Source organism: Pseudophryne corroboree, chromosome 10 (genome assembly GCF_028390025.1).
Source record: "Pseudophryne corroboree isolate aPseCor3 chromosome 10, aPseCor3.hap2, whole genome shotgun sequence".
NCBI classification, from domain to species: domain Eukaryota; kingdom Metazoa; phylum Chordata; class Amphibia; order Anura; family Myobatrachidae; genus Pseudophryne; species Pseudophryne corroboree.
In genome coordinates, this window is record NC_086453.1 from 35220478 (window position 1) to 35238792 (window position 18315).

Consider the following 18315-nt stretch of genomic DNA (forward strand, 5'->3'; position numbering starts at 1 on the left):
TCATCTCTACAATAAATATATACACACACATACACACACACACACACACACACACACACCGTTAAAGTCACATTTTATTAACACACACTTACATACTCATACACACTTAAAAATACTTACCTACATCCCACGCAGCCATTAATGTCCCCTTGCCCAGTAGAATCCACGGGTTCATTTAGTTCTCCAAGTACAAGCATGCGGGGGATGCTTGCTGGGACCTGTGGTTCCACAGCAAAAGAAAATACTTATTTACTTATTTTTTCCCACTATTTACGGCTTTCAGCCTGGCACCCACCGCCCACGGGTGCCAGGGACAGCCTCGGCTTCACCCCTGAACCCTTGGGTGCTTGAAGGGGTCCCCACTCCCCCAGGGAACCCCTGCCAGGGGGACCCCTACTTTTTTTCTTTCCCGTATTTTTGGAACAAGGACCAGTCCAAAATCCGGTGCTGGTTGTTTAAATACGGGGGAACCCTAGTCGATTTCTTAATGTATTTTTGCAACCAGGACCGACTCAAAGAGCCCAGAGCTGGTTATGCTTGTGGGGGGGACGTGCACGTTTTTTTTTATAATTTTTTTTAACTCTTTCTTTACTTTTACAGACAGAAGCATGCACGGATTTCACTGATCTGTGCATGTTTCTGACAAACTCGCCAGCCAGAAGCTGGTCTATTTATTGGTGAGTTTTTGGTAATGTTTTGTGTGCGAGTTACAAACTCGCATTGCATAACATTGCCCGAGTTCTATCTGTTGTATTGGAAGACCTTTGGATGCGAGTTGTCATGTGCGAGTTTTTAGTAAGGTCAGAAATGTGTGAGTTTACTCACATTCGCACCCATTACATTGGTCGAGTTTGCAAAACGTGCGAGTTCAGCGCTAAACTCGCACATTTGTGTAAAATCGCACTCCATTCCATTTGGCCCCACGTGTTGGCTTTATTAGGTTTCTCCACATGAAATTAGCACTGAGGAGTCTACTAGGCACTGGATAGGGAAGTAGAGGAGAGAGACTAGCAGAATCATCTAGATGGGTTCTAGTTAGAGATGTGCGCTGGACCCGATGATTTCGATTTGGATTTGTTGGTGGGATTTGGATTCTTCAAACCCCCGTGATGGGTTTTGGATTTGGATTTTTTTTTTAAATTGTCAAAAAATGCCAATGTTCTGATATTAATGTTCCCATGCTCCGATGTTTGAAAACTTGATATTGTACAAATGTTTATATATATATATATATATATATATACACACAATACGGTACGACCCGGCACTCAGACGTCTTGATGCATATAGCTTGCTGCGGGTGCCCTCCCTCTAGGTAATAACCCAGACACATGAAGGAACAGAAGGGCGGCTCTCGGAGACTTTTTAAATACAAATAAAGTGCAGTGACTTTATTGTGAACATCAACGTTTCGGGGTCTGCGCCCCGTCGTCAGGATAACAAATTGTGTACAAAACAGTGTTTAAATACCTTATCATACAGTGGTCTTCTCCAGCCAGCTCAGACGCCGCTGCCCGGTTTCCGGCCGTGTCCACAGGTCCCACAGGAACTGACACACCGCCGGGCCGTCCAGCAGGCGCGTCGTAGCTGTGGAGATAGTTACCATAGTAACCAGTCAACAATTCATGTATAAGCATCAGAGGAGGAACATTTTAGTTCCATTTTAGTGTACAGAAATTGCTAGCAGCATAGGACTAATAAAGTGCATCGTGCCAGTGATATCTAATGCTGCTAGATAAAAATAGTTGAGGTGATATTAGACACCAGCTACCTGCTGACATAACCTTAAGTAGGTACCTATGCTAAAATAATTTAGGATGTCTGTAATATCTGTTAATAAACATCCCTTAATCAATGTGTTAACATACCCATAAAAAATGGCACTAACAAAAAAATGGCAAATGGAAGAGCAGAAAAGTGTTTGTAAAAAGTATTTGTAAAAAATATTTATAAAAAGCATCTCAGATAAAGGGATTCATTTAGTCCCTTGGGGTGGATGGTGTTTAATCTATATATCCACCTGGTTTCCAACTGCAGTAATTTTTTGGACCTGTCACACCCCCTAAGTGACTTAGGAATATGGTCGATAATTTTGTAGCGAAGAGTTGCAATGCTATGTTTAAATACTGCATAATGTCGAGCAACAGGTCCTGTTTTAATTGCTTCCCTAATGGCATACTCATGGCACAACATCGGTATGCCATTAGGGAAGCAATTAAAACAGGAGGTAGCGAACAACCTGTTGCTAATATCACCTCAACTATTTTTATCTAGCAGCATTAGATGTATTTATCACTTTTGGATCTTTTTATGCACTTTATTAGTTTGTGATTGTTTGTAGTTTACTATGGCACGATGCACTTTATTAGTCCTATGCTGCTAGCAATTTCTGTACACTAAAATGGAACTAAAATGTTCCTCCTCTGATGTTTATACATGAATTGTTGATTGGTGGTTACTATGGTAACTATCTCCACAGCTACAACGCGCCTGCTGGACGGACCGGCGGTGTGTCAGTTCCTGTGGGACCTGTGGACATGGCCGGAAACCGTGCAGTGGCGTCTGAGCTGGCGGGAGAAGACCCTATATATATATAAAGAAAAAGTACAGCACTCACCAAAATGAGCTCACTTATCCTCACAACATCAATGGATAAATGAATAAATGATGGGGGTTTAGTTAGTGAATTGGCCAATGCACGGAAGACTGCATACCGCTCCAAGGTACCCCACCTTCATGCAGGTCCTACACTATCACAAAATCATAAAAATGAAAACCTGGCAACTGTATCACATAATATAACTGCAAATATGCCCACTTGGTGTAAGGTGTACCTGCCATGACCTCCATGGCTTTTAAAAGGTACACTGGTCACCTGACACTGGCTGATAAATTACTAAAGGGCAGCTGACACAGGTTTAGGATAATTGGGGTGCATGAACAAAGTTTGTGGCCACAGTTAATGAGTTAACCAGGGATTACCAGCAAATAGAAAACCACAGCACTCGCCACCCAAGAAGCGGGGTGCAGTATCCGCACTCGCCACTAATAGGGTGGGGTGCATGTAGCCTATGGCCACCTACTCAAAAATATAGAAACAAAAAGTTCAGCACTCACCAAAATAAACTCACTTATCCTCACAACATCAATGGATAAATGAATAAACGATGGGGGTTTAGTTAGTGAATTGGCCAATGCACGGAAGCCTGCATACCGCTCCAAGATACCCACAAACTTTGTTCATGCACCCCAATTATCCTAAACCTGTGTCAGCTGCCCTTTAGTAAATTATCAGCCAGTGAAAAAAAACCATACTTACCAGTGCCAGTAGCCGGTGATCGGTGCTCCGATGAACGCTGCCATGCACCAGGTCCACCATGTGCTTTGCAGTGACCCCTGTGCAGTAAAGTGATGCTGCAAAGTGGCAGCTCACTTTACAGCACTGGGGGTCCCACATAGCAGCAGGATCCAGCGCCCGGCAGCCTCCTGGAGCAGCCGACACCAGCTCCTGGGACTGGTAACTATAAATCCGTGGGAGGGGGCTCTTTTGAGGCGCGGGGGTAGTCGCAACAAGGGAATCGCGGCACCGGTGGTATTGATCAGAGGTAGTGCATGGACAGCAGGACTTTGGGCTATTTTTCTAAGAAAAATACCCCGATGATGCTGCGGAGAGGCATCGCAGGAACAGAGCTTGCTGGTTGCCCCCAGGTTCATTTTGATGGTAAGCTGCTCTCACCATACCTCCAACTTTCTAGATGCCAGGGTCGGGAGATTTGCGCGGTTATTTGCAATAGTACCATGTGTCCGGTCACGATACACCTTCACCGCAGTAGCACGTGGACAGGTCACACACTGCGCTGTGTCAGAAATACTTCCACCGTGGCCCGAAAGCCGATAATCATCCCGTTATGCAACTCGGATAAATCAACCCCTTTTACCAATTACAGCAATGAGTGATATGTGTGCAGACGGCCTATTGCACACCTTATATACCCACCGAGCCAGTGCACGTCATGCATACCCCCCAACAGTTTGCACACAAAAATCAGTCTGTGAGCCGCTGGCATGCCCCCTCTCCCTCTGTCTCCAATGAATAGACGCTGTGCACATGCGCACAGCGTCTATTCAATGCTGCTCTACTGAGCAGGGCAGCGAGAGACAGAGACTCCCAACTGCCCCCCCACCGCGGGACACTGCGGCCCGCGGGTGGGACAGCCCCCAAAAATCGGGACTGTCCCGCGAAAATCGGGACAGTTGGGAGGTATGGGAGGGTATGCGCCATGTGACGTATACCATGTCACATGTAGTAGGTGGTCATGATAATGTGTATATACAGCTATATATATATATATATATATATATATATATATATATAATCTAAATCAAACTAATTGATGTGTATTTCAGGGGCTAAAACCCACATTTACTAACATTTAAAAATCAATTAAAAAAATTGTGTTAGTAAATACGTGCTTTGGCCTCTGAAACACATCACTGATTAAGATCTATTTAAAATAAATAATAAAAATAAAATAGAAATCGACCTTCAGAAAATATACCCCTGTGTCTATAAAGGGCCACAGAAAGGATTTATCACCCCCTGGTACAGCTCTGGCAGTGTCTCACTATAATCTATTCCAGGATATATATTTATATACAGATGTAATATCTAGTATAAAGCAGGTGAGAGTACAGGCTACTGTAACAGTCTTATGGGCTGTACTTACCTGTGGCTGCCAGAGCTGAGAGGATGCACAGGAAACTGAGGACTGGTCCCATGATGAATCGCAGACTCTAGAAGTGTATCAGACTAGTACTGCACAACAATCAACAGGGTCCTGTTATTAAATAGACCTGGGGGAAGGCGGGGCTACGTAATGATTACAGTGGTCCTGCACTAATTCTGAGGAAACGAAACTGAAACTACTGTAAGGAGAGAGAATTGACTGCATAGGAAAGGAATGAGTTAAACATCTTGTGAGGGGTGGACCTAGCTGTGAGGAAAGTACAGCCTTTGGAAAAGGGGAGGGTTTAATATATATAGGGAAGGCTAGGCCATTTTGCTCTCTCTTGTTGGGGAATTGCCTTGTGAGTGGGTGAGTGCTGCAGTGCAGAACTTCCCATTTTATTCGGTTTTTCGAGTTTTGGGTGTTTTCAGTTCCCTGCATCCCTGCATTACAAATAGCTCCCCTGCATTCCCTTTATTGCACGATGATTTCCCGCCCTCGACGTTCCGCCGGGCCCCCAGCTCGGTACCGCGCTTCTGGCGGTGGAGCTGGACCCGAGGAAGGGGTGGCAGGCATGGGGGATGGGGCTCCGTCCCCTGGGACCTCCACGGGCTCGGGCGGGAGCGCAGGGCGGCGGACCAGGTCAGCCTCGCCGCTGGGGGCCAGGCCGGCTTTGCCGGGCGGGCGGCGGGGTAGGCCGGGGGTCCGGTCATGCCGCCCGGATGTAGACTGGCAGCAGCCCTCGCCTCTGAGCGCGGCAGGCGAAGCAACAGTGTCCGGTGCCCGCGGGCGTGTGCGCATGCGCGTCGCGGTGGGCGCCCGGCGGAGTATCTGTACTCGGCCCCTGTCACTCCCCCCTTGCCGAGGCCGAGTGGAAGTGCCAGGCCGGGGGGGAGGCAGGGCGGGGGTCGGAAGTTCGACGCGTGAAAGGGCCTCGTGCGCCGGGTGTCTCGGAGACTGCGGACGGGAGCTTGATGGCGGGATGCAGTGAGACGAGCGCACGAGGTGCACGCGCGCCCACGCTCGGCGCCGTGCACGCACGTCTGCGCGCAGTGGCGCCGCTAGCCCCATTGTCTCCCCAGAACGCGCCCTGGCAGCCGGAGTCCAGCGGGGGCCGGGGGGGGAGGAGAGGCAGGGCGCTTATAGCAGGCAGCAGGGCTGCACACCATCAGGCAGGGGATATGCACGGGGGTGTAACAGCGCGTGGTGACGATGCGCGCGAGCCCGTGACCCCCGCGAGCGGCACAGTGCGCGCGCAGCTGCGCCGCAGTTTTCTCTGTCTCCCCAACGCACTCCCCTGGGGCCGGAATCCAGCGGACTGTGGGAGGGAGGAGGGGGGACAGGGAATGGGTAAGTGGCCGCAGGGCTGCTGCCCGCGCTGCCCGTTCTCGCATCGGCTCCCTCCCAGCGGCCGGAGATAGCTCAGATTTGCAGGAGGAGGGGGCGTATGTAGAGGTGGAGAGTGAGTGCAGCGCTGGCACCGACGACCAGTCCCCCGGTAGAGGCGGAGCTTGGTGGGGGACTGGTTCGCCGTCGGTCACGGGAACCCCCTTTTCTCCGACAGGACAGCGGGCGCCAGGTGCCCGGCTTACGCATGTTGCGCGTCAAGCGGGGGCCCCGGCTGAAGGTCCATCGGGGTCCGATGCCGCGTTTTGGGGCGGTCAGTACTGGCCACGGTGGTGGCGGCATTAGTGCCGCTGGCCGCGGCTGCTTCCCCAAGGGTAGCTCCAAGTTCCGGCACACCGGTGGCGGCAAGCGGGTCCAGTGGGCAGAGGGTTTCGGCAGCGCAGCGAGTTGCCCGCACCTGCCAGGAGCTTGGGGCTGCCGCCACAGAACTGGATCATGGTCCGGGACAGGACGGGCGGGGGCGCGCAGCGGCGACGCCCCCCTCACGTATTACTCGACACGCGCCGCGATTGCTTGCTGGGTCCTCTGCTCCTTTCTCTTCTACAGGAGATCGCAGGGAAGTGGAGATGGGATAGTCCGAGGAGGAAGACGTCGGTTTGGCCACACCGGAGGATTCCGTGTCGGGACAGTCGACGGCATCAGGTGAGGGGGTGCAGTCGGTAACGGGCTCCTCCACGAGCTCTAGTTCTCGTAGTTCTTCCTCTTCCTCCTCCTCATCTTCTCTGTCGTTGCCGGCGTCTGACGTTAGTAGTACGACTAGGGCGAAGACGCGTGCAACGAAATTCGCCAAGAGGGCGGCGGGACAGCAGAAGAGGCGGAAGAGGCGCAAGTGGCTGAGCGAGGAAGCTCGCAGGGCCAAGAAACGCAGCGATTTGCCCGGGTGGTTCGCTGCGACTACACGGCAGTGATGCGGGGGCTGAGGGATAGCTGCCGTAGGAAGATTTGCAGGGGGGACTTCGTTGATGTGTTCGTCTTGACGAAGGACGCGAAGAAGGAGTATAAGGCGGCGGCAGCAAAGAAGGGCATCGGGGCCGAGGCCTTCCGTACCTTCGATAACTGGCTGGCCGGTTTTTGGGTATTCGCGGTTTGTTACCTGGAAGATAGACCGGACGAGCACATGAACGTCATTCGGTACCTGCATCTCATACACGACATGCAGCGCACATCTTCGGACTCTGAGTGGCGTCGGTTTGACCAGGAATTCAGGGAGAAGCAGGACGGATTGCAGGTCATGGACTTTGGGTGTAAGGACATGGAAGTCTGGCTCAAGGTCACTCGGGCTTCACACCAGGCTAAGGAGCCCCGGAACGCGGGGGCAGACGGGCACTGCGCAGGGTCATCCGCCCAGGGGTCTGGCGCGGACGGCGGATCGGCCAAGCCAGGTAGGTCGGCCGTCCGTGCAGGGGGGCAAGCCGCCACAAAACGGAAATGTTTCGCATTTAACAACGCGGCCTGTTCCTTCGGCAAGCAATGTTGTTTTCGACACTTGTGCTTGCAATGTGGCGGATCCCACCCTGCCTCCTCTTGCTTCAAAGGCAGTCGTCAGGGTACCCGGGGTAAGCAAACTTACCCGAGGCAGGCCACGGGCGGGAGCGCTCCGCAGAGCTCCAACGCCAATTAATTTGGATGCGATGGACCGGTGGTTGGATTGGTATCCAAATAGGGCGGATGCGAAATTTTTGTTTTCTGGTTTTCGTTTTGGTTTTCGCTTGCCTGTTGCGAGCGAGGTGTCGGTGCGGGCCCAGCGGAACCTCCAGTCTGCCCTAGCCTTGCCGTTGGTGCTGCGGGAGAAAGTGGATAAGGAGGTCAAGTTGGGCAGGATGGAGGGATCGTTTACATCGCCCCCGGTGGATGGTTTGGTCATCTCTCCGGTGGGGGTGGTTCCCAAGAAGACTCCAGGCGCTTTTCGGCTCATTCAGCATCTTTCTTACCTGTCGGGGGTATCGGTCAATGACGCGATACCGCCGGCTCATTGCTCGGTGGTTTATCAGTCGTTTGACGAGGCGTTGGAGATGGTCCGCAGTTACGGGACTGGGGCCCTCATGGCTAAGATTGATGTTGAGTCCGCTTTTCGTTTGCTGCCGTTACATCCGGACTCATTCCATTTTATGGGTTTTCGGATAGGAACGGAATATTTCATTGACAAATGTTTGCCGATGGGATGTTCCGTTTCATGCTCGTTTTTCGAACGGTTTAGCACGTTTCTGCATTGGTGCGTGGAGTCTTCGTCGGGGGGTCACGGGGTCGCCCATTACCTCGATGACTTCCTGTGTGCAGGTCCGGCAAATTCTTCATGGTGCGGCGACTTGCTTTTCAGCATACGAGCTCTGTTTTACCAATTCGGCGTTCCCGTGGCCGTGGATAAAACAGAGGGACCGGCCTCCTGTTTGTCCTTTTTGGGGATTGAGATTGACACGGTGGCGGGATTGTGTCGGCTGCCTCGGGACAAGGTGGTGAAGCTCCGCGACACTATTTGCCGGTTCGAGGGGTCGCGTAAGGTTACACTGAGGCAGGCGCAGTCCTTGCTGGGCATGTTGAACTTTGCTTGTCGGGTAATCCCAATGGGCAGGGTTTTCTGCCGGAAGCTAGAAAGGGCGACTGCGGGGTGTGCCAGACCACATCATTTTGTGCGATTGTCCTCCAAAATTAAAAGGGATTTGGCCGTATGGGCCTCGTTCCTGGAAGACTTCAACGGGGTGTGTATATGGCAGGCGCCAACGGTGGACAGCGCTCGGTTGCAGCTGTTCACCGACGCAGCGGGTGCCTCTGGATTCGGTTGCTATCTGGAGGGATCTTGGTGCGCGGCCTCGTGGCAGACGGAGTGGCATCGCGAAGGTTTAACTAAGGACCTGTTGCTTCTGGAGCTTTTCCCCATTATGGTGGCGCTGGAGGTCTGGGGCGATCGGCTGGCTCATCGCAGCATCTTGTTTAGATGTGACAATCTGGGCGTGGTGCATTCGATTAATAACCAGAGGGCAAAGTCGCTGGTGGTTCTGAGGGTGCTGGGACAGTTGCTATTGACATGCCTACGTAGGAACCTGTGGTTCCGCGCGTAGCATGTGCCCGGTCTGGAGAACGGAATTGCCGACGCTTTGTCGCGAGGGCAATGGGAAAAGTTTTGTTTGTTGGCAACCAAGGCCGACGAGCATGGTTTTCATTGTCCCGGTTATGTTTGGCAGGTGATCGGGCCGGACTGGAGGGTCTAGCGTTGCGGTCAGTCGCGCAACCACGCTTAAGGCTTACGGACAAGCTTGGAGCGAGTGGGAGGAGTTTGTTCGAGGACGAAAACAACAAGGTAAGAGCAGGCATCGGATGATGCTTTCTTTTATTTGGCAGTTGTATGTTTCGGGTAGGTCCAGAGCGGTGGTATCCCGGTACTTGGCTGGTATTTCATTTTTCAGCAAAATACAGGGCGTCCCTGCCGTGACAAAAAGCGGTATTCTGCTGAAGGCGATGAAAGGATGGGCGCGAGTCGCGCCAATGCCACCTGACAGGAGGCGGCCCATCGATGCGGCTTGTTGCCGGCTGTCATCAGGGCGGTTGGAGGCATCGCGTCGTCCATGTTTGAGTCGTTGTTGTTCAGTTTGGCGTTCTCAATGGCTTACCACGGGGCCTTTAGGGTTTCGGAATTGGTAGCGCCTTCTAAGCGAGTCGCGCATGCTGGTCGGGGAGGTGGTGGTGGGTGAGAGGTCCTTGCTATGCAGATTGCGGCTCTCTAAGACGGACCAAGTGGGGAGAGGTCGATGGGTCACCTTGGTTCCGGCACTTGAGGAGAGCATTTGCCCAGTAAGGTTGGCAGTGCAATATGAGAGAGGTACGGCCCGACGGTCGGGGGTCATGGCTGCTGCATTATGACGGGCTGCCGGTGACGAAGTATCAATTTCGTTGGATGCTGGGTCGCTGTCTGGCGAGCTTGGGCCTTCCACCCGCTGCGTTCGGGACGCATTCCTTCCGCATAGGAGGCTGCGACGTCGGCTGCGGCGACGGGATTTTCCAGGGCTGAAATCCAGGCGGTGGGGCGATGGAAGTCGTCGAGTTACAGACGATATATTCGCCCCGTTGCATGAGATGTTGGCTGGCGCGTGGTATTTTTGTTTAATTACAGTTGTATAATCATGTTGTTACAGTTCAGTGCATTATAGTATTGTGCGTTTGTTTGTTCCCCCTTTTTATCCTACTCAGGGATTAGCTACTCGCCGTTGCTGGCATGAGCCGGCAGCGGGGGTCTGGAGTTCTTTTGCGATTTTTTGCCTGACTTGACGGACTGAATTCTAATCCACAATTCGGCTGATCAGTTCTAATTAAAGTCCCTCAGCAGGTTTTTACGCTTTCACCTCCAGCTGAGTTCTTACATGTTTTTCCCCATTTTATACCCCCCCCTGTTTATTTTCTTATTTTAATTTTAATTTTCCCATTGTGTGTTTATGTCCGCTTCAAATTGGCATGAAGCTTGTGCAGATCGGCTAGGCCGTGACTTCTGCAATAACGAAAACTAACATTTTTTTCTTTTGGGCAGATCCTTCAGGTTAATGCATTTAATAAACAATGGTATAGATTATTAGTAACCAATTTTACCTCCTTTTCCTCCTCTTCAGGTTGGTTTGAAGATGACTATTTGGGTGGCTGGCCACTCTTATATATATTGTGCCGCCAAGTTTTTGGCCTCGGAGGGGGCTCAGACTTTGCCTAGGGCTCAAGGTGTTCGTTGGCTTGGTTGGCGAGGGATGAGGTGGAAAGAGCTGAGGAGTAGGCTAGTCAGTCAGGCCAGCAAGCATGGGGTCCCTAGGGTCCTGGTTGTCCATTTAGGTGGCAACGACCTGGGGAAGAGGACATCCTTGGAGCTGTGGTGGGCCATGATACAGGATCTGGCAAGTGTGGCCGCAGCATGGACCAATTGTGTATTGGTGTTCTCCTTGATGGTGCCAAGGTTGAGTTGGCGGGGTGTGGCGGACAGTCGCCAGATTGATGAGGCCAGAAAGAAGGTGAATGGGGCGGTGGCGAAGTGGTTGCTGTCCCACGGAGGCAAGGTAGTTCGCCACCCTAGGATTCGGTTCCGAGACAGTCACCTTTTTCGGCCGGATGGTGTGCATCTATCCAATGAGGAGATGATGCTTTTCCTGGAGGATCTGGGTCTAGTGTTGCAGGAGTTAGGGTAAGGTTATGGTGGCGGTGCGAAGACTTTGGGGATGAGTCTTTCGCTGTTGGCGGAAAAGAACAGCAGTTTGTAGTTGTATGGTAAGCTGTAGTGATTTACAGTTTGGTGTGGTTTAGGTGCACTCACCTCCATCGACTTATTGGCCGCTCGACCACCCGTCCGGGAAGGCAGCGGCAGGACACCCATCAGGGTGGGTAGTCACTGTGGGGGTTGAGTTGTCACCTATTACCGGTTTTGATAGTTTGTAGTTAAATTAGGATGGTTTCAAATTTTTTGCATTTTAAGGTTAGCTTAGTTTAATAGAGCCGTTCTTTTTTCTGCCACCATATGCCGGCTGAATCGGCATCTTAACAAAAATTTTCAATTACAGGTTTGCTTTGGTTAGGGTCAAATAAATAGCTAGCAATTTTTCTGCCAAAATTCAAGTCTCCGTGTCTTTATTTCTTGGTATAGAGGTAATGAATGCTTTACTTTGAATGAAGGGGTCCACCGAATATCACTAGGATGTTTAGAGTTTAGAGTTTTATTAAACAAACTCTATAAAAAGGAAAGGGGTGGAACAATGCGGAGCTGGAGCAGAATTAAAAAAATGATATCTAGAACACAGTTCGAAGATGAAGAAAAAGAAAACAGAAAGGCAGACGTTAATTTTGTTTAGCAGCTTTTGCTTTTCTAGAACGGCAACAGGAATGAATGCTCATCAGTCAGAGCCACCAATGATCAGGGGGGTTAGATAAATGGACGTTTAGTAAATCTACCCCTAACAATTCAGTAGCAATTTTGCATGATCTCCAGGGGTGTATGAGTGCCAGTTGGGTTCTGATAAAACAACGGTTCTTAATGACAGGAGAAAGAATGTAGCTGGGCCAACCAACTGGACTTAAGCTTGGGAGTGTATCTCAGCTTAGCAGAAGTGCGAACGAAAGGATCGCAGAGCGACTACAAAAAAAAATGGTGCAGTTTCAGAGTAGCTCCAGACCTACTCTTAGCTTGCGATCACTTCAGAATGTTCAGTTCCGGCTTTGACGTCACAAACACGCTCTGCGTTCGCCCAGCCACGCCTGCATTTTTCCGGCAACGCCTGCGTTTTATCGAACACTCCCTGAAAACGCTCAGTTGACACCCAGAAATGCCCACTTCCTGTCAATCACTCTGCTTCCAGCACTGCGACTGAGAAACTTTGCTAGACCTCGTGTGAAATTACTTCGGCCGTTGTGAAAGTACGTTGCGCGGATATAGATGGTCATTCTGAGTTGTTCGCTCACTAGCTGTTTTTAGCAGCCATGCAAATGCTATGCCACCTCCCACTGGGAGTGTATTTTAGCTTAGAAGAAGTGCGAATGAAAGGATCGCAGAGCGGCCACAAAGTTTTCTTGTGCAGTTTCAGAGTAGCTCAAAACCTACTCAGTGCTTGCAATGACTTCAGACCATTCAGTTCCTGTTTTGACGTCACAAACACACCCTGCGTTTACCCAGCCACGCCTGCGTTTTTCCTGGCACGCCTGCATTATTTCGAACACTCCCAGAAACGCCCTCTTCATGTCAATCACTCTGCGGCCAGCAGTGCGACTGAAAAGCTTCGCTAGACCCTATGTGAAACTACAACATTCGTTGTAATAGTACGTTGTGCGTGCGCATTGCGCCGCATACGCATAATTGACGATTTCTTGCCTCTTCGCTGCACAGCGAAAGAATGCAGCTAGCGATCAACTCGGAATGACCGTCCTAATGCAGTGCGAGGTCTGGCGAAAACACAGACCTGAAACCCAGTGGTTAAATTGCGAGTTGCATTACAAGGTGCAAATTTTGACAGAAGCATGCACAGATCAGATCAGTGAGATCCGTGCATGCTCCTGCCTGTAAAGGTAAAGAAGAAAGAGTTTAAAAAAAAATTGACTAAGGTTCCCCACGTATTTAAACAACCAGGACTGGACTCTTGGACCGGTCCTGGTTTTCAAAAATACGGGGAGAAAAAAGAAGTAGGGGTCCCACATATTTTTGCAACCAGCATCGGGCTCCACTAGCCAGGTGATGCCGCTGCTGAGAGACACATTTATATAGATCCCTGCTGCCGCAGCATCACCCCCCCCCCAAATAGTTACTCCTGCCCGAGGGTCCACATGTCGACCTAGAACATGTCAACCTAGAAATCCTGTCGACCTAGTTATTGTCAAACAATAGTGGTCGACCAAGAGACCCGATCCCGCCAGGCTGATAGCTGTAAATAGTGTAAAAAAAATAATTAAATAAATATTGTATTTTGTTGTAGAACTACAGATCCCAACATGCCTCCCCCGCATGATGGTACTAGGAGAACCACAAGTATCAGCAAGCGGGGACCCGCTGGTACATGTACTGTAGTTCCACAACAAAATAATTATTACAATAAACATTGATAATGCCGATTAATTACCTTATAACATTCACTAAATACGGGTAAGAGACTCAATACGCAATTGGCGTATGGGGTACCGTAAGGGTATGCACTAACGTAGCAGATGCTTAGTCGTGGTCGAGACGCACATGCGGCACGCTCGCTCACAGCTTAACGCTTGGTGTCGAGCACGCTATAGGCGGCCGACTACCGTAATGCTACGCAACTAGCGCAGCGGACGCTTGTGAACACGAGGGGAACACGAGCGGCGCAGACGCTCACGGGATGACACTCAGTATACCTTGTATGCAACACACTGAAAGATTGAGCTTATACTGTAAACCTTACTACTGAAATACTGTAGCGATATAACGCTGCTTAACATTGTTAATATAAAAGCTGGTTGAGCGATTGAGACGCTCCGATTACCCTCTGCAATGTAATAAACACACAATACCTTGCTAAGGCTCCAAAACCTTTACTAACAAGCTTTAGTTATATTAAAAGGGGAAAAACAGTTAACATTTCATACACTACAGGTTAACATCAATATCTAACAGAATAACTACACATAAATACACAATAGCGGCACAATCGCAAACAATACCATACAATGAGAGAGAGAGAGAGAAAGAGAGAACGTGGCAATATACAGTCAGAGATTTAGAATGGTCACAGAGAGAACTTACACACTGGGGGATGATCGCTGCGCAGTCCTGGTACCAGCTCCGAGTTAGTCAATGATGAAAACCGTTGTGGGGAGAAGACTGAGCTGGGCCAGGCTGGCTGTTCTTATATACACTGCATACAGTATACTACAAAGGGACCTATAATCTCATTGTTCATTGGACACAGGAATGTCTCCCCGCATCATAACAAAAGGTCATAGGTTGGTTTGAACAGGTGGGCTGTGACTATATCGAACTGCTCAGGTGGGAGGGAATCTCAAGATTCCCGCCGCATGGATAATGAACCGCAAATATAGTAAATGTCCAGAAACTACTAATAGACATAACTATACGCAGGAGCGATTAATCTTTACCTAACCAGCACCGGATTGTTCCTAATAAAATGTTCTTTAGTTAGGTACCAAACACCACCGCTCAGACCCTATCTGACCCTTCGTATCATGCAAAGAGGAATTCCTCTGTTCACTGACCAGTTACATTAAACAAACTTACAGTTATTATTAAGGAGAACATTATCTATAAAACATACTATTTGGTTTTACTATGTAACAATTGAGTCGCCCGCTAGACGCACACAAACTCTACCGTAAATGCACATACCACGCGCTCGAGCGCATGGCCGAGGAGGCGCCGTCACGCAACTGCGAATATGCACACACACGGGAGAGAATGTGCATGTGCAGCGGGCAAGCACATGGGGTGAATATATGGCAACGTGTAGCATGATATTTTTCCGACTTTGACAACATACACATACACACGCACACCGTGAAAGTCACATTTTATTAACACACACTTACATACTCATACACACTTAAAAATACTTACCTACATCCCACGCAGCCATTAATGTCCCCTTGCCCAGTAGAATCCATGGGTACATTTAGTTCTCCAAGTACAAGCATGCGGGGGATGCTTGCTGGGACCTGTAGTTCCACAGCAAAAGAAAATACTTACTTTTTTTTACACTATTTACGGCTATCAGCCTGGCACCCACTTCCCACGGGTGGCAGGGACAGCCTCGGCTTCACCCCACTCCCCCAGGGAATTCCTGCCAGGACGACACCTAATTTTTTTCTTTCCCGTATTTTTTGGAACAAGGACCAGTCCAAGACCCGGTGCTGGTTGTTTAAATAAGGGGGAACCCTCGTCGATTTTTTCATGTATTTTTGCAACCAGGACCGGCTCAAAGAGCCCGGAGCTGGTTATGCTTGTGGGGGGGATGTTCATGTCTTTTTTTATAATTTTTTTAACTCTTTCTTTACTTTTACAGACAGAAGCATGCACGGATTTCACTGATCTGTGCATGTTTCTGACAAACTCTCCAGCCAGAAGCTGGTATATTTATTGGTGAGTTTTTGGTAATGTTTTGCGTGCGAGTTACAAACTCGCATTACATAACATTGGCCGAGTTCTATCTGTTGTATTGGAAAACATTTGGATGCGAGTTGTCATGTGCGAGTTTTTAGTAAGGTCAGAAATGTGTGAGTTTACTCACATTCGCACCCATTACATTGGTCGAGTTTGCAAAACGTACGAGTTCAGCGCTAATCTCGCACATTTGTGGAATATCGCACTCCATTCCATTTGGCCCCACGTGTTGGCTTTATTAGGTTTCTCCACATGAAATTAGCACTGAGGAGTCTACTAGGCACTGGATAGGGAAGTAGAGGAGAGAAACTATCAGAATCATCTAGATGGGTTCTAGTTAGAGATGTGCGCTGGACCCGATGATTTCGATTTTGATTTGTTGGCGGGATTTGGATTTGCCAAACACCCGTGACGGGTTTTGGATTTGGATTTTTTTCAAAAATTTTCAAAAAACGCCAATGTTCTTATTCTAATGTTCCCATTCTCCGATGTTTGAAAACTTGATATTGTACAAATGTTAATAAATAAATATATATATGTATATATTAGAGATGAGCGGGTTCGGTTTCTTTGAATCCGAACCCGCACGAACTTCACTTTTTTTTTCACGGGTCCGAGCGACTCGGATCTTCCCGCCTTGCTCGGTTAACCCGAGCGCGCCCGAACGTCATCATGACGCTGTCGGATTCTCGCGAGACTCGGATTCTATATAAGGAGCCGCGCGTCGCCGCCATTTTCACACGTGCATTGAGATTGATAGGGAGAGGACGTGGCTGGCGTCCTCTCCATTAGAATAGATTAGAAGAGAGAGAGAGAGAGAGAGATTGTGCAGACAGAGTTTACCACAGTGACCAGTGCAGTTGTTGTTAAGTTAACTTTTATTTAATATATCCGTTCTCTGCTATATCCGTTCTCTGCCTGAAAAAAACGATACACAGCAGTCACACAGTGTGACTCAGTCTGTGTGCACTCAGCTCAGCCCAGTGTGCTGCACATCAATGTATAAAAGCTTATAATAATTGTGGGGGAGACTGGGGAGCACTGCAGGTTGTTATAGCAGGAGCCAGGAGTACATAATATTATATTAATTTAAAATTAAACAGTGCACACTTTTGCTGCAGGAGTGCCACTGCCAGTGTGACTAGTGGTGACCAGTGCCTGACCACCAGTATAGTAGTATATTGTTGTATACTATCTCTTTATCAACCAGTCTATATTAGCAGCAGACACAGTACAGTGCGGTAGTTCACGGCTGTGGCTACCTCTGTGTCGGCAGTCGGCACTCGGCAGGCAGTCCGTCCATCCATAATTGTATAATTATATACCACCTAACCGTGGTATTTTTTTTTCTTTCTTTATACCGTCGTCATAGTCATACTAGTTGTTACGAGTATACTACTATCTCTTTATCAACCAGTGTACAGTGCGGTAGTTCACGGCTGTGGCTACCTCTGTGTCGGCAGTCGGCAGGCAGTCCGTCCATCCATAATTGTATTATTATAATATATACCACCTAACCGTGGTTTTTTTTTCATTCTTTATACCGTCATAGTGTCATACTAGTTGTTACGAGTATACTACTATCTCTTTATCAACCAGTGTACAGTGCGGTAGTTCACGGCTGTGGCTACCTCTGTGTCGGCAGTCGGCAGGCAGTCCGTCCATCCATAATTGTATTATAATATATACCACCTAACCGTGGTTTTTTTTTCATTCTTTATACCGTCATAGTGTCATACTAGTTGTTACGAGTATACTACTATCTCTTTATCAACCAGTGTACAGTGCGGTAGTTCACGGCTGTGGCTACCTCTGTGTCGGCAGTCGGCAGGCAGTCCGTCCATCCATAATTGTATTATAATATATACCACCTAACCGTGGTTTTTTTATACCACCTAACCGTGGCAGTCCGTCCATAATTGTATACTAGTATCCAATCCATCCATCTCCATTGTTTACCTGAGGTGCCTTTTAGTTCTGCCTATAAAATATGGAGAACAAAAAAGTTGAGGTTCCAAAATTAGGGAAAGATCAAGATCCACTTCCACCTCGTGCTGAAGCTGCTGCCACTAGTCATGGCCGAGACGATGAAATGCCAGCAACGTCGTCTGCCAAGGCCGATGCCCAATGTCATAGTACAGAGCATGTCAAATCCAAAACACCAAATATCAGAAAAAAAAGGACTCCAAAACCTAAAATAAAATTGTCGGAGGAGAAGCGTAAACTTGCCAATATGCCATTTACCACACGGAGTGGCAAGGAACGGCTGAGGCCCTGGCCTATGTTCATGGCTAGTGGTTCAGCTTCACATGAGGATGGAAGCACTCAGCCTCTCGCTAGAAAACTGAAAAGACTCAAGCTGGCAAAAGCACCGCAAAGAACTGTGCGTTCTTTGAAATCCCAAATCCACAAGGAGAGTCCAATTGTGTCGGTTGCGATGCCTGACCTTCCCAACACTGGACGTGAAGAGCATGCGCCTTCCACTATTTGCATGCCCCCTGCAAGTGCTGGAAGGAGCACCCGCAGTCCAGTTCCTGATAGTCAGATTGAAGATGTCAGTGTTGAAGTACACCAGGATGAGGAGGATATGGG

The 18315-nt window shown here is 49.1% G+C and overlaps 1 protein-coding gene across 2 annotated transcripts in view; it reads right to left on the minus strand.

Annotated features, from left to right (window-relative positions):
* The window catches only part of LOC134965901 (phospholipase A2 inhibitor NAI-like), a 112233-nt gene that overhangs the window by 34032 nt on the left and 59886 nt on the right, over positions 1-18315 (minus strand). The window contains exon 1 of one of the 2 annotated variants that reach the window (XM_063942298.1): positions 4728-4830. The exons of the other annotated variant lie outside the window; for it this stretch is intronic. Coding sequence (XP_063798368.1) covers positions 4728-4779 — 52 coding nt within the window. The 5' untranslated portion in view covers positions 4780-4830. Of the gene's footprint in view, positions 1-4727; positions 4831-18315 lie in introns of those variants that run through there. 2 annotated transcript variants of the gene reach the window in all.